This window comes from Bufo bufo, chromosome 3 (assembly GCF_905171765.1).
Source record: "Bufo bufo chromosome 3, aBufBuf1.1, whole genome shotgun sequence".
NCBI lineage: Eukaryota > Metazoa > Chordata > Amphibia > Anura > Bufonidae > Bufo > Bufo bufo.
The window spans coordinates 362,133,140-362,150,062 of record NC_053391.1 but is presented as its reverse complement, the minus strand read 5'-3'; the positions used below and the strand labels follow the sequence as shown (position 1 = coordinate 362,150,062).

The 16,923-nt window shown below is 41.2% G+C and overlaps 1 protein-coding gene across 1 annotated transcript in view; it reads right to left on the bottom strand.

Moving 5' to 3' along the window:
- Positions 1 to 255: 255 nt before the first annotated feature.
- TINAGL1 (tubulointerstitial nephritis antigen like 1) overlaps positions 256 to 16,923 on the bottom strand; it is a 52,300-nt gene continuing 35,632 nt past the window's right edge. Inside the window, exons 5-12 of the mRNA XM_040424532.1 lie at positions 15,922 to 16,036; positions 13,662 to 13,782; positions 12,846 to 12,996; positions 7,146 to 7,329; positions 5,879 to 5,924; positions 5,180 to 5,303; positions 1,931 to 1,976; positions 256 to 1,499 (exon numbers count right to left, since the gene is read on the bottom strand). Coding sequence (XP_040280466.1) covers positions 1,356 to 1,499; positions 1,931 to 1,976; positions 5,180 to 5,303; positions 5,879 to 5,924; positions 7,146 to 7,329; positions 12,846 to 12,996; positions 13,662 to 13,782; positions 15,922 to 16,036 — 931 coding nt within the window. The 3' untranslated portion in view covers positions 256 to 1,355. The remainder of the gene's footprint in view (positions 1,500 to 1,930; positions 1,977 to 5,179; positions 5,304 to 5,878; positions 5,925 to 7,145; positions 7,330 to 12,845; positions 12,997 to 13,661; positions 13,783 to 15,921; positions 16,037 to 16,923) is intronic.

Here is a 16,923-nt window from a genome sequence, read left to right as displayed (position 1 = left end):
CACTGCATTGATCACTGTAGGGGTTCTGGAAATGGCTGAATTCTGTACTCAGGAACTCCCTGAGGGGGGTACGGGGTCCACGCTCTCGTGATCTGTGGATAGGGGGTAACTTATGACAACAGGAATACCCCTTTATGTATCAGAGGATCACAAGTAAATGTGTATGCCACCTGACACCAGTATAAATATTTATTTTATTTTTTTTGCTATCAAATGTTTCCTTTTTTATTATTATTAAAAACACAAAGTGGCGGATTTGGTGCAAAAATTTTTTTTTTATTCAAACTGGAATGTTGAGAATGTCTTAACATATCATTTTCTGATACATCATAGAAATCCAATTGTATGGTAGGGTATATAAATGATAGAAACAATATATATAGAAACAATTTAATAAATAGCTAAATATATTTCACATTTCATGTTTTTATACATTACAATTTAGGTTTGTAATAAAAGTGAGCTATTGGGGTTAATGGAATGGCAGAAAAGCTGTGTGAGGCTGATATGATACTGGTGACCAAGCATTAGAGATCAGCTGATATCTGACAGAGGTGACTACTCAGCAGATCTTCAGGCTTTATTTTATTCAGCGTCATTCCATAAAGTATGCTGTGCACTTTGGTCCTAGGTGGGACTGACTTCTAGATGGAAGCCCCAATCCTCCCGCAGTTTTTGGCACTATGGTGGGGAATGTCTGTGTATGACAGGTTCACAGGACTACGTGCCCCTCGTATATAGCCCCAAACAATGCTCCTTTGATCCCTGTAGAGATTATAGGATTATGTGCACTGTTATCCCCTCTAAAGCCACAGGCTGTGAATCTCTCCTGTGTCAGCACCACAGGCTCAGTTTAATTACGCTAAGGACCTCTACAGTATCCTGTCCCTGGCCTGAGTTTTGGCATTCAGTTGCTTTCATTTATCTATAGTGAAATGAGGAAATCGATGTGGTGAATTCAAGTAGGACAGCAGGAAATAATACAAATGGGGAAGGTGCTTCTCAAGTTGATATACCTCACGTGTATAGGGGATGTGTTGGCGGTGGTGGTCTACTGCTTGACTGGCCAATCTAGAAATGAAGCAGTGATATACTGCTAGGATGTTATATCTTCAGTGATCATACACTGACTACTGGGGGGGAAATGGCTTCTTTAGAAGACTCGTGTTGTAACATGCCCTGAAATTGAATTATTCACATCAACCTGATAATACATCCCCCTTCTTTGTTGAATACACACCCAACCACCTAGGACATCCACTTATTGGCTGTGGAAATATCTAGAGGTAAAGAGTTATACACCCCACCGTCTGCTTGTTATAATTTCACAATGTCTTGCGGTTTTGCCAGTGCTCTTATTTCTTGTGTGAAACATCTTCCATGCTGACTCTTCCCCACACTCCAACCACAAACGTTTCAATTTCACACTCATTTTCACCACGAGCGATACGGAAATAGCCATTCTCTCCCCAGTCCTTGCCCCAGGAATTAGCTGCCAGCTAAGGAGGAAAAAAAGGGAAACTAGTGAGAAATATACACAACACAAGATAATACTAAAGAATATTAGCAGTTCTGTGATATTTTATATTCTATAGTGTTGAGATGCCAGTGATTAGCATAGCATCCAGCTGGAGCTAACTGTAATCTAGGCTCATACATCACATTACTATTGCCTGTTGTCATTAACATTGGTTCCTGTTCTCCTTCCTGTGCCTCTACAGTCAGTACAGAGAATCTGGAACACACAGCTGGGTGTGGGATAGGTGCTGTAAATCCAGGATCCCCAGTACTATACAAAAGGCAGGTTCCTTGGTAGATTTACACAATATTCAGGGAACTACACAACGGGGCACAGAACATTACAGAAATAGATGGCACACACTAATATATATATAGTACTAACTTAATAAATTGATATTACTTATATTACCCAGTATTTCTGTACATGTCCATTTGGAGCCGTCTCTTCTCCCCACCTAATAAAGACAATAGAAAATAGTCAGTCAAATATATTTGCCTTGGAGGATGGAGTATGTGCAATATTCTTACCAATAATTCCTATATACTGAATACATATTATGTTAAAGCCACAATTAACAGTAGGGCTCAGGGACGTAAGGCTGTGGCAGTGTGACTTTCCAATTCTAAAGGCCCCTTTACATGGCCTGATGGAGCAGAGAATTTGTCGGGAAGCGCTCCTTCCTGATAATCTCCTGCTCGTCACTGGAGAAGACCGCTGCATTTACATGCAGTGATCCCCTCCATGGTATTGGGAGGAGTGATCGCTAATGCCATCGCTCGTCCCCATACAGAATCATTGCTTGCTGGCAGCAGAATGCTGTTTAGATGGCACGATCTGCTGCCAGCAAATGATGATTTAGGTGTCCGCACGAACAATCCAATTACCCGATGAACAAGCTTTTCAATCATTCATCGGGTAATTGGTGGCAACTTTACACTGGCAGATTATCTCTAACGAATATTTGTACAAATGCTTGTTGGCGATTAACTGCCTGAACATCGATCAGTGTAAAGGGGTATTCCAGTTGTTTGACGTTATACCCTATCCACAGGATAGGGGATAACTATTAGATCATAAGAACGGGGGGCCCATAACACCTGCAGCCCCCCTGAAAAGAACGGCGCGCCCGTTCGCATATGTGTGTGGCCACTCCATTCATTTCTATGAAAGTTACAGAGATAGCAGAGTACTGCGTTTGGCTATGTCCGGAATTCCCCTAGAAATGAATGGAGCGGCCACAAACATGACTGACCGGCTACTCCGTTCATTTCAGGGGGACTGTAGAGGTTACGGGGCCTCCATTCTCTTGATCGGTGGGGGTCCCCCACTAATCTAACAGGGATAACTTCAAACAACCAGAATACTCCTTTAACAAGTGGCACAGAGTGTGCTTTGTGTCCTATGTAAATATATTAGAGGAGATTTACTAATTCTGGTAGAACTTGCTCCACATTTACTGAGAGTTTTAGATACACTTTTCCCTCTTTAGGCTAAACTATACAGTCTAAAAATGCACTTAAGTTATTATCCAGCGTCAGCCACTGTGATAAATTTGGCACATCTTTAGGGGGTCTACTCTACTCAATTTTAACGCAGGATTTGTAATCTGTCCCATAATCTTGTCCTCTGCCCCAGCTGTAGCTTGCATTTCAGATTGGAAAGTCACCAATGAGCTTCAGCGATCAGGCTGCCCTGCTATCCAATAGCCCCCATAATTCTGATACAGAAGGTATATTCAATAGCTGCCTGTAATGCAATTTACAAATGTACCCATATACCCAACATGATAATTGCTAAAAACTGGGCATGTAAGCCTTGCCCTGGGAATGCCCAAACTCATCACAAACTTATTTTCTAGGCATCCATGGAAAATTAGGGCTGTCCAAAGCTGACAAGGGGCCCATTGTCCGTTGAACATGCCAAGATATTTTGATGGTGACTGATACATTTTTTTATGCACAGTCCAAGTGGATATCCAGGACCTGGAGATCACCCTCAACCTGACGTATTTATTCTATTTATTCTTTCTTCATATGGAATAGATATTATTTTACTCCACCACCTCCTATCAGTAGTTGTGTGAAGAGGTGGCTGATTGAATGGGGCACCAGGCTGCCATAGTAACATGCACAGCTTGAGATATGATCAAGATCTGGGCCAGAGGTAAGATTATAGAACAGTATGGCTGCAGCATTCCTGGGCAATCAAAGCGTGTGGAATGTAGAGGCAGAAGCAGCAAATTAGCAAGGTCGCTCCAGACCAAATGTGCCGTCTGTAGTTCAGCTAGTATAAATGATACCTCCCCTCAGCTCACATACATACATTTTTCACCACAAGTCTCATCTTGTTCACTGTGTTGCACTTCTTTCCATATTAATTGTGTTGCTTACCCTACATGCCCTATAGTGTCACTACTATTTTTGGCTATACATCAAAAACTTGGCAGTGGCTTGGTCCAGCACAGAAAGGGTAGTACAGGATGTGTTGGAGTCTCCTTTGGGTGGAGATAAGTGTTCAGGACAAGACGCTACATGTCCCCTTGTCCCCTCAGGAGATCACTTTCATTTTTCCTGCCTCTCCCTTCCTCTAAATTCAGGGACACAATGATCACTAGCATATGTATCCTCATACAATCATTTTTTATAGTTCAACAAATTGTTAAAAAAATTGATTCACAAAATACTAGACACGCTGGGGCACAAAGGGAATAATTTATTACCAGATATACGCAACTTTTGTGGCATATATCTGGCACAAATTCTATCGCATTCCATGTTGCGGCAGAATCTGTGACTTCTTCCCCGCTCACACCAAGTCTAAAAAAGGGGACATGATGTGGGCAGGGAAGGGCCGGCAGGCCTATCTCATTCATCATTTTCTACACCTGTTTTAGGCATAGAAAATGGTCTACATTTAAGGCAGCAAGGAAGCTGACTTAAATGTAAAACCAGTCCTGCTGCTACCTCCTTCCTAGTCCAGTCTCGACATCCAAGAAATACCAGGAAAGGCCCCCTCAGACAATCAGAGGCTGAAGTAGGTCACTGCTGCAAGTTAGTAGCCCCCTGTACACATTAGATGGTCAGCCGATCCTGCTAACATCCATCAGTGAGTTTGTCAAGTACACAACTAAAGTATATGACCAGTTTATGAAAGGCCATCCTGTCCACAGAAAAGGTAGTGCTGGCAAACAAAGGGCCATGCTGTCTTTCTTTGTTATATGTGGCTTTTGTTCACCCAGAGGTTAAAGTCCTATGTGCACCCTATACTGCAGGTGGGAGACCAAATGTATGTATACTTAAAATGTCTCAATATGCCGTGTTATTAAAATGTTCTTTAAAAAAATGTTTATTTTCTTAGTCCCGAATGGACAACCCATTTCCATAAGTATATATGATGTTGCACTGTTGTACATCCTGCTAAACATTCCTGTGTATTTAGCGGAGGGCGCTGTGCAGGATCCTTGCCAAGTTTACTTTGCCATTTTCCCAAATACTTGACACATTCCATCATCAGCCATCATCCCGAATCTAGTGCAGTGTCCTCAGGCTAAGTGTCATTTTTTGCATCAAAATGACATAAAAACAAAGCGTAGGTTTTGTAACAAATAAGCAATTCTGTTTTATATTTAGGAGCTAAAGGATCACGCCCTTTACATACCCAATGACTCTAACTGAATGTGTACCATGACGACGGTATTGCTCAGATTCTCCAGCCATCACTGGCGTGTGTCTATAGATACCGCTTTTGTACACAAAGAAGTCTTCATGCACTTCCATTATGGCTACAGCAGAAAAACACAAACAGAGAAATTATAAAAGCTTACAGTGGTGTGTGTGTATATATATATATATATATATTTTTTTATTTATTTATTCTTCATAATTACGGTGAACTTTGCATTTTATACATCTTTTATATAATTATCAGCTAATAAAATGTAAACAGCCTACAATAGGTAGTAGCTTAATGGAGCCACCCCAACCTCTGATGACCTAGAATACATAAAATAATGTACCCCTTCTGTAAATGATACAAATATTAGAACTTGTTGAGTACCGGCCTGAGTGTTTTTTTATACTTATCATACAACTCTGGGGTCACTACTAATATTCTTAATAATTCAACACATCTCATCGGCTGCAGGACCACTTTTCAAGATTTTCAGGGGCTACCGTGAGCTATTCCCTTTTCATTACAAGTGGTCTCATAAAGTGCTGGCCACAATGCCACAAAGCAAGCCATGATTATACTAATATTCCATAAAACATCATTTATTAACCTACACATAATGTAATAAATATAGACCTTCGCATTTTAATGAACTGTATAGTAAATTTGACCTTTTACAATACCTACCCTGCACTGGACCGTTCTCAAATATCTCCTTCATTATCTCTTTTTCCTGTCAGAAAAAATGGGAGAGAGGATTTTATTGTTTTATTGATCCAGTTTGTCTAATAATACAGGATTTAGCATGCTATACAGTGTTCTTTCTTATTTAAAGGGAACCTGTTATGTTGACAATGGTATGTGATTTTTGGGTAGCAGGTTACAGACCAGGAGGAGCTGAAAAGATAGATAATATAGTGTTGTAGGAAAAGATTTAGTATAACTCATTGAAATGCCTGCTCTTTCAAGGCTTAGGTGTCCTGTGGGCGGTCCTATCAGTGATTGACAGCCTCCCCTATATCACTGATTGGACCATCTACTGGACACCTAAGTCTAGAAAGAGCAAGGATTTAAGTGACTGAAATAAGGTATACTTAATCTTTCCCTATAAAACTATATATCAATCTGCTCCGCTCCTCCTGCTCAAAAACCTGCTACCCATAGATAAAATACCACATTTAACAGAAAGGGTCCCCTTTAAATAAGAAATAGTGTATAGCATGATAAATCCTATATTATAAAACAAGAAGAGCAGACATTTCATGGGATTTTTTCAGGCCTTGAAATTAATGACCAAACCTTAGGATAGGTCGGTCATCAACACCGGAGTGGTTGGTGTCTGACTCCCAGCACCCCTGCATTCAACTGTTAGAAGGGGCTGTGGTGTTTGGGCAAGTGCTGAAGCGTTTTTCTCAGCCTGTGGCATCACCTCCATTGGTCACATGGCCTTTTTGCTCAGTCCCATTCAAGTGAATGAAATTTAGCTGCAATACCAAGTACAGTCACTGTACAATATACAGCACTGTGCTTGGTATACTGTAAAGAGGCAGAAGTGCTTGACCCCTGCAAACAGCCGATCTGTAGTATCCCAGGAGTTGGACCCCCACCTATTGAGCAGTTCCAGTGCAGGCTGAGCGCTGGGGACCTCTCAGTACAGTGCACAAGGCTGGGAGTCCTGGTATTTATGGGTTCATGGCTCACCCACCCCAACCTTTTAATCAGGATCTATGTTTCCATGTTATGCTTCCCACAAATAGGAGCAGGTATAGACCATCTCACCATATCACATGGTGTTGACTGGTTTATGGACCGTTTACTTGCTACCATCCACATGCTGGGTTACAAATGTGCAACTCTGCAATTAAGATGTGTTGAATGATCTACATACAAAATATAATGGTGCCTGGATTCTAATACCTTGAAAAAGCATCTTCCAATTGCAAAGTCAACTTACACTGGATGCCAAGCGGTAAGCAGGTGTAGACTGGTAGATCTCATTGGAGGATGCATATGGGTTTGGGCAGCTGTTGGTGGCTTGTCTTTTTCCACGCCCCATGGAACGGGTATGCATCATGCAGAGCGGAAGAGGTCCATTTGTATTTTGACCCACAAATGGATAACAATCTTCTGTTACAATCCTGAAGAAGAGAGTAACATTGCGTAACCAAACTATTCAAACTGCAGAAGAATTTATTGAGAAACTATTGTTTAACATTCATAAATAGCTTCTAGGTTTAAAGGGGTTATCAAACTTTTTTCATACCTCACTGAATAGCAGGACCCGTGGTGGGGATCATACTAACCTGGTCTCTGCCATTGGCTTCATTGCTCCACTGCCAGCTCTGCAGTTCCTATATGTCTCGGCGTCAACATACTGTTGAAAGGGGGCATGTGACAGCTGCAGACAATCACTGGCTGCAGCAGTGACCTGCCACCCATGTGCCGTGTAACTGGGTCACTTGCCACCAGGGAGTGATTGGCTGCAGTAGTCATGTAGCACTGTCAAAAGGATGCTGAGCGCCAATACCGTCAGAGTCACAAGTTAGGCTACTTTCACACTCGCGTCTGGTGCGGATCCGTCATGGATCTGCACAGACGGATCCGTTCTGATAATACAAACGTCTGCATCCATTCAAAACCGATCCGTTTGTATTATCTTTAACATAGCCAAGACGGATCCATCTTAAACACCATTGAAAGTCAATGGAGGATGGATCAGTTTTCTATTGTCCAGATTGTGTCATAGAAATCGGATCCGTCCCGCATTGACTTACATTGTGTGTCAGAACGGATCCGTCTGGCTCAGTTTTGTCAGACAGACACCAAAACGCTGCAAGCAGCGTTTTGGTGTCCACCTCCAAAGCGGAATGGAGACTGATCGGAGGCAAACTGATGCATTCTGAGTGGATCCTTTACCGTTCAGAATGCATTACGGCAAAACTGATCCATTGTGGACCGCTTGTGAAGGCCCTAAACGGATCTCACAAACGGAAAGCCAAAACGCCAGTGTGAAGTAGCCTCAGCGGAATACCATAAATGTAGAGACAAGAAGGTGTACCATAAGGGGGAACTTTTAGGCAACCTGGCCCAAAGTAGGTTATAATAAAATAAACATACTGAAAGCAATAGGAAGTAAGTTGAAAACAGATGATTATTCACACTAAAATTCAAGGGGAAAATTTAAATAGATGCAGACCTTTCAAAATATATCCACTTATAGTGACTCTCCATCTGCTACTAAACTCTTCTTAGCTTTACCACCCAACCTATCAGATACTTCTATACTAAACCAGTTTTCTCCCACACCCACCCCTCCCACTTCTACAGTCCAGTACTCTATCCCAGTCACCAAAGAAAAAAGACCAATTGTAGAAGAGGTTGTAGAGAAGGTGGAAAACAAAAAACCTGTTCCCAAAAAAAAAAAAAAACATCCAATCTACTTTATTCCCCAACAGATACCCTCAAATATAAGGGCATTTTAAACCTATCAAAATATATACTCCATGAGGAAGAAATAGAACTACTCAGTCAAGGATTTTCTTTTTGTCCTACTAATGGCCTCGATCTATTTGAATTATTCGTAGACCTCAACCAATTCATTCGCAAACTAACCCTACAACGACATTTCATTGTGAAACAATTAAGGAATCCCCCAGCATCGACTATTCCTGACACAACAGTAGGAAAAAAGTCATCCTCTGATATCTCCGATACCGATGATGTGGATAATTTAGCCAATGATTTGATTCATTCTCCCATAGCTTCATCTGTTAAACCAAAGTCGAAATGACAATCTCTTCAAGAACCACAATCTACCTAAATCCTAACGGAAAGCCATCCTCAATTTAGTATCCAAAAATGCAGATAAGGGAGAGGGCGTTGTTATAATGGACTCCCAATACTATCACTAGAAGTCCTTGAGGATTCTTTCAGATAAAAATTATTATGCTTATATAACCTCTGACCCTACAGACTCTTTTAAAAAACTCATCTTTGCTTTGATTCGGGATTTGAACAGAAAGTAAATAACAAGCAAGAGAAGAAATATCTATCGAACACCCCTCAAAGACCATACTTTTACTTCCTCCCAAAGATATATATATCCCTTGAAAAACCTATCAGACATCCGATCATATCCGGGATCGACTCCCTTACCGCTATTCTTTCTGCATATGTAGATATTTTACAAAATACCTCAGGGATTCTAGCCATTTAATAACGCTACTTAAGAGATTTCCAGTGGGAAAGGAATATGTTTTGGGCTACTTTCTGCTTTGTACAGCAAAATTATTTATGACCTAGGTATAAAGACAGTCGAAAAATTTCTCCAAAAAGACCACGTTATGCCACCTCATGCCCACTTCATTCTAGATTCAATCGAATTCATCCTTACAATTATTTTTAATATGATGGCACCGTCTACATCCAACAAAGAGGCACCGCCATGGGGACTAAATTTGCCCCTTCATACGCAAACTTATTCATGGGAGCATTTGAGGAACAGATAGGTCTTCTAGCCCACCCGAACATTATATTCTACCAATGGTACATTGATAATATCATCATCTGGCAAGGAACCAAAGATTATTTAGAACAGTATATTAATAACCTAAACAATAACCAATGGAATCTTAACTTCACTGCACATATAGACTGTGATACAGTCTTTTTAGATTTGGAATCATATACAGCTGGAAACAAAATTGAAACACGTACACATTTTAAGAATGTTGACGCTAACAGCTACCTCGATTATCGTAGTTGCCACTATCATAAGTGGAAGAAAATTTTTCCATATGGCCAAATGAGGAGAATTAAAAGAAATTGTTCCGATACCAATATCATGCTAGAACAACTAGGGGTTCTAGAATCTAGATTCCTAGAGAAAGGATACCTAAGGGGCCTGATCACAGACTCCATGGGGAAGGTGCAACGTGAAAGCCAAAACGTCTGAAACCTAACAATTCCTCCCACAGCAACCGCACCTGACTTTCCGAAGGGCAGAAACCCTAAAAGAGTTAGTAGCACCCTCTCGTCCCAAAATTAATGCCTCGGGCGCACACGCAGAAACCACTCGAAAAGTTAATAATGAAAACCATATTACAGCTTCAAATAGATCTTTCAAATGTAGACATACAATATCAGATGACACTAGGGAAGTTAAGATTGCAACATCTGGGAAGTCAATCCAACTAAATGATCAAATGACCTGCAGCTCTGGCAACATCATGTACATGCTTCAGTGCCCCTGCAGACTCTAATACATCGGGCACACTACTCAGAGTATCAGAGACAGGCTAAATTCTCATTGCTCCAACATCACAAAAAGATATGCAAAACACAGCGTCTTTAGACATTTTGCACAATTCCACTCAGGAGATGCATCTCTTTTAAAGTATAACTGTCATATATATTTTTTTTGGAGTATTGGATTGTGGTGATTATAATATCACCTTGGTGGCCCTATTTCAACTTTTCACTGTGTATTCAATTACCCCTTAATTCCACATTTTTGTTCCCTATACTGCCTACTTTTACCTGTGCTTAAAATAGGGTTGCTAGGCATGGTCGTCTATCTGTTGAAGGACGGATGACGCAGAAGCACGCAGCGTGCAAGGTCACATTACTGACAGCCAGGGACTGTAAGTAAATGATTAAAGCCAGGTCCTCCCCAGCAGCTGATAACAGTGCCTGGGCTGTGTGCACTTCTCCCTGTCCCTGCGCTTGGCAGACGCTCCCTCACTCAGCAGAGCTGGAGAAGGCAGAGTTGAACCAGCGCAGAGCAGGGAAGGGAGATCTGCCATCTGCTCAGTGTATAAATGAAAGCAACATGTGGTAAGAGGACCCCTTTGTGCTGCAGGAGATTAACCCTTTAGGGGGAGGGCTCTGGTTACTGGCACTTTTGGGGGGCTATTGTTACTGGCTAGTGAGGGCAGGCGGGATTAGCCTCAGGGTGAGGGCAGTGGTGGCCATCTTAACTGAATAGTGAAATTGCAGTTTTATGCAGACTGGTTGATAAGGGCTGAATCTTATTAAATATGGGGTAAGTCAGTCTAATAGTAACTGATTCTAGAATATCATGTTATTAGTAACTACATATATGAAAATTGTAAATTAGGGTCTAAATGTGACAGTTATCCTTTAACTTTAACACCTATCAAGTGGGTCCCCCAATCGTATCAGCGGCTTTGCTGAAAATAAATTAACTGGATCTTCCGGTTCAATTCCCTTATTCCCTTCAGGCCAGTCATTAGCGCACAGTAATTACTGATGGTTTGTTTGTTTGTTTGTTTTTTCCTTTTCTTTTATCAATATGACATTTGCATATACTTCAACATAATATATATGTATATGTCTGTATGTGTTTAATAATTTTTTATTCTCCAAAGTTGCCCCACCTCATGAACTTCTTTGATTTACTGTATAATTAATTGATTATTTATTTTATTGGATTATTTAATCATTTAAGTATTCAAGTATCTAATGTTTTAGGCACATGAACTTATACTGACACATACCATTTTTTTTATTATTATTTATATTCTTTTATATCATCCAGTAACCTCTTGATAACTATTTCCCTTTTCTTTTGTCTTTGATCCATCTTATAATTATTGACATCCACTTTTATATATTCTCCATAATGCAACGAATTTTTTAGAACCATATCCTTTACAATTTTAAACAGGAAGTGATGTCATTTCCACTTCCTGTCCAGGCGAGGGAGGAGAGGGTACAAGTGTATTGAGTTTATCTTGCACCCCCCTCCCTTGACTTTTAGTGTGAATAATCATCTGTTTTCAACTTAGTTCTTATTGCTTTCAGTATGTTTATTTTATTATAACCTACTTTGGGCGAGGTTGCCTAAAAGTTCCCCCTTATAGTACACCCTCTTGTTTCTATATTTATGGTATTCCGCTAACTTGTGACTCTGACATTATTGGCGCTCCTACACATCCTTTTTTGATATGCTCTAATTCTCTCCAGTTTACCCTTGCGGTTAGAATTGACTTTCAGGTAGCAGCCTCTACTGATTACTAGGGTCACCCTTTTATGAGAAATTTCTCTCCACACTCTTTCTTAATATAGAATAGCCCCTTGGCGCTTCCACCCTAACCCTCAACCTCGCTCTTTTCCCTGTTTTGATAAGGATGCTGATGCAGCGAGAGACTAAAGCTGCAGAGCTGGCAGTGGAGTGATGGAGCTGGAAACCAGCAGTGGGGACCAGGTAAAGTATGATCACCATCCCTTAACGGTTTATCAGATAAGCATATCAATAATCTATTAGGCTGGGTTCACACCTGAGCGTTTTACAGCGCGTTCCTACGCGCTGTAAAACGCTCAACAGGCAAGAACCAATGCTTCCCTATGGGCATGGTTCTCACCTGAGCGTTTTACAGCGCGTACGAACGCGCTGTAAAACGCCCTACGCCCCAAGAAGTACAGGAGCTTCTTTGGGGCGTAGTGTCGCACGTTCCCGTACATAGACTTCCGGGAACGCGCGACAATGGGCGTTCGCTTACTTCCGGAGCCGCGTATGTGACGCCCGGAGAATCGCGCTCAGGTCAGTACGCTCAGGTCTGAACCCAGCGTCAGGCTCTTAAGAGATAGGAATTTTGCACAGATAAAAAACAGGAATATTTGGTTCACATACCCTCTCCTTCTTAGATACCACCATGCACCATCCACACGTCCTCCTCGACATCCATGCTGATTTTTTGTGTCACATGAAAGGAGATTCTGAGGGGACAGAGCAGGGGTCATGTGGCCCATAGACTGAATGGATAGTCTATCAGATGCAACAGCTGTAAAGAAAGAGATGTAGATACAATTTAAATACCGGAAGCTACAAGGCAATATAATATACCGTCATGTACAACTAGTATGCATATTCTGCCACCTGTATAGATATCACACCACTTTGAATTGTCTACTTTTATGTCATAAAGCAGTACACTGTCTAGGTTTCATAAGTAGGAAAAAGGACATTACCACAACAGGATAAATAATGCACTCATTGGGGGAGATTTAACAAAACTGGTGTAAAGGAAAACTGGCTTAGTTGCCCACAGCAACCAATCAGATTCTACCTTTCATTTTTCAGAGCTCCTTTGGAAAATGAAAGGTGGTATCGGATTGGTTGTTGGGGGCAACAAATTCAGTTTTCCTTTACACTTGTTTTGATAAATCTCCCCCCTTGAATCAAGCCAGAGGTTTATAGAAATCACCGACCATTTTCTATTTTTTGTGATTCTATGGCCCATACAGGTAGTTTCACACAGCTGCCTGAAGAGTCCTCACTTTTCTTTTTCTGAATGGTTTTTTATCTACCTACACCTTTTGTTTAAGCTGTCTAAAACAATACAAAAAACTGTGTGACATGATCTTTGCATTTCTACACAACAATAATAATCACCACACACAAGCCATTGTCGTGTTGGCTGAGCGGAAATATTTTTTAGTATCTTACCTGCTGTTGAGAAAGCCCAGGAGCCAGCACAGTTGCCTTGATCAAGTGGCTCATGGATCATTCCTGGCCACTTGTCAGCAGCATTGAAGAAAGTAGGCAGCACATCGCTGTTCATGTTCACCTGCACATTAGATATAGTGAATACATTATACTTAGGCAAGAGAATGGGTAAACGGGAACTGGAAAAGAAAGAGCTCTGTTTGCAGCCCTCTATTACGGTTCTTGTTTTTCCCCGATTACAGAATGCATATGTCATTCATATCTTCTGCTATAAATATTGGATTTTATATCTAAGTATTTTCACTTTGCATTTCCTTTGTTCATCAGAGGTATATGTTGTTAGAATTAGGCCTTTTTCACACTCGCGGCAGAGGATTCTGGCAGGCAGTTCCATCGCCGGAACTGCCCGCTGGATCCGGCAATACGGACACAAACTGATGGCATCTGTCAGACAAATCAGGATCCTGATCCATATGACAAATGCATTGAAATGCCGGATCTGTCTCTCCATGCCGGATCCGTCTCTCCGGTTTAAAAACGGATCCGGCATTTATTTTTTTCACATTTTTTTCGGTCCGAGCATGTGCAGACCGCAATGCCGGATCCATTTTGCCGGAACACTCGGGGCCAGCATTAATGCATTTCAATGGGAAAAAAATGCCGGATCCAGCATTCCTTCATGTTTTCCGGAATTTTGGACGGAGATAAAACCGCAAAATGCTGCGGTATTATCTAAGTCCTGAAAAGGCAAAAAGACTGAACTGAAGACATCCTGATGCATCCTGAATGGATTGCTCTCCATTCAGAATGCATGGGGATAAAATTGATCAGTTCTTTTCTGGTATTGAGCCCCTAGGACGGAACTCAATACCGGAAAAGAATAACGCTAGTGTGAAAGTAGCCTTACTCTACATATACCTCCAAAAGATAGATTTGTATAAGCATACAGTGACATCCATTTACAATAGGCTCCCATATTAAAGGATACTGTTCTGGCCTCAGTCAGGTGAATTAGGGCCTATGGATATGTTTGACTGTGAGCTTTCCCGACACATAAAACAAATGGGCAATGCAAATGCAGTGTGAAAGCAACCTTATTGTTAAAATCAGTGAAAACTATAGCGGGGCATTCACACAGCAAAGAGAATGTGCTAATTTGTTTATTCGAAAATTGTGTTATAGGGGTATAACAGATTTAACTGCGTACCGGGTAATTTTACAACGTCTTCTTGATCCTGGCAAAAAGGAAACAAGCAAGCAGTATACACTGGCTAAATGAATGAATGTGGTTCATATACTGTAGATATGTTTAAGTACAATGTATGTGCAAGGAGCAGTGATCCAGTGCCCTATGAATTATACAGTACTGGCCAACTGGTCTTGGCGCCATTCAACCTTCTTTAATCACAGTGATGTCCAGGCCTGTAATGTAATGTCACTATAGCTTTCTAGGGGCAAACATACACAGTGTATTCAACATGACAAGTAAAATCCAAAAAAGTGTAAAAATCCAATGCATATAGATCCACTCCAAAATAATATGATTGTTTCAAGTGTAAAATGACAATGCAGTGCTGGACAGTAGGTAAAAAAAACTTGAACCAGTAATTCAGTAGTCCTCCAGACAAATTAGCATTCATTTTACCAACCACTGAATACGGATGCATCTTCCTCAGTCTTTAGTACAATTTCAGCTATTTACACTGACGTACATACTTAGAGACACACAAGGATTTCCTAAATAGGCAGACTGTTATTAGGTCTGGGTCCTGTATGACCTCCGTGTCCCAACTCAAGGAATTTTCCAGTCTCTTGTCCCTGGGCAGAAGCTCCCCCTTCTTTCCTTCTCCTAAGAAATGGTAATATAGGGTTGGTCTCTCAACAGTAGCAAGCAATGTTTCTTTTCATGACCACTTATTCATAGTGGAGTGGGCTCCGGACTTCCTGAGTGGAAGCTGTTTGAAAAAGCTGGCTTAATCGCATGTGTATTGTGCTTCTCCTCTTGGGATCTGCCAAAAATCACACACTGACCCCAATCTCAGGAAAGGACTATGACTAGAGGAAGGAGAGCTGGCACGTTCCTATAGCATGTTCACATGATTACCCTTTCTGACTAGACAGGACTTTGATTGCATTTATTACTACCATAGTACAACTATGGAAAACCTGGATCTACTATGGACCAACCACATGTACATACACATTGCTCTAAGTATCTGAATTCTGCATTCAATTCTCTCACGCCTACCAGTATACTCACATGGAGCTCATTCATGTTCATAACAGATGGAGGTGGCTTTGTGGTTCCAAGTCGATACTGGATTCCTTCTTCCAGGGTCATACCCCAAAACTGACTATAATTATCAGCTTTCCATCTACCGAAAAAGAAGCAATGTCAATTTTAAATGGTCAAATCCATACCTTAAATTTGATTGAAAGTGTATGCTATGTATGATTTTGCCTTTTCTTTCATCTACCTAGTTTGAAAGCTTGGTGCTGGTTAATTTTACAATACATAGGATCACTATGATACAATGTGATTTGCTCCAACATCAAACTAAAACCTGTTTAAAGGGAACCCGTCACCAGTATACAACCCTAAAAAGATCATCTTGTATGACCCGAACACAGCATCCTAAAGTTATAGATTAGTACAGCTCAGCGGACTTCGGAGCGTTGTATGCAGTGTCCACTGGGTGCACCTGGAAGAATGAAGTGCCATCCCCTAATCCTATGACGTAACATGGCTGACACTTCAACATCATCCATGGACCATAGAAAATCTCACTCTTGCATGATACATTTGACAAATGATGCATGTTCAGTGTATGACTAACAATTTTTGTTTTGCACATGGGCTGGTCCCAGGTATTCAGCTTACCTGTTCAGTAAAACTAGAGCATGCTCACACAAGGGTTTTCAGTTCTGCAGCGCAAAATTGATATTTTGTGTTGTCCAGGGAAGACATTGAAGTGTCAACCATGTCAAAGGACCAAGCGAGTGACTGAGCTAAAGAGGACCTGTCACCAGTCCGCAGTAAGGGTACAGAGAGGAGGTAACCAGTTGGGGGTGTGTACCTGCACAGACTGACTATCCAATCAGTGCTGCCATTTTCAGACTGTGCAGGTACACCCCCCCAACTGGCTACCTCCCCCCTGTACCCTTACTGCAGACTGCTGGCAATTCATTCATAACTTCTAGTAGAAATAATACAGGAATGGCACAACATACAGAGATAAGAATAGATGCTCCAGAATTGCTA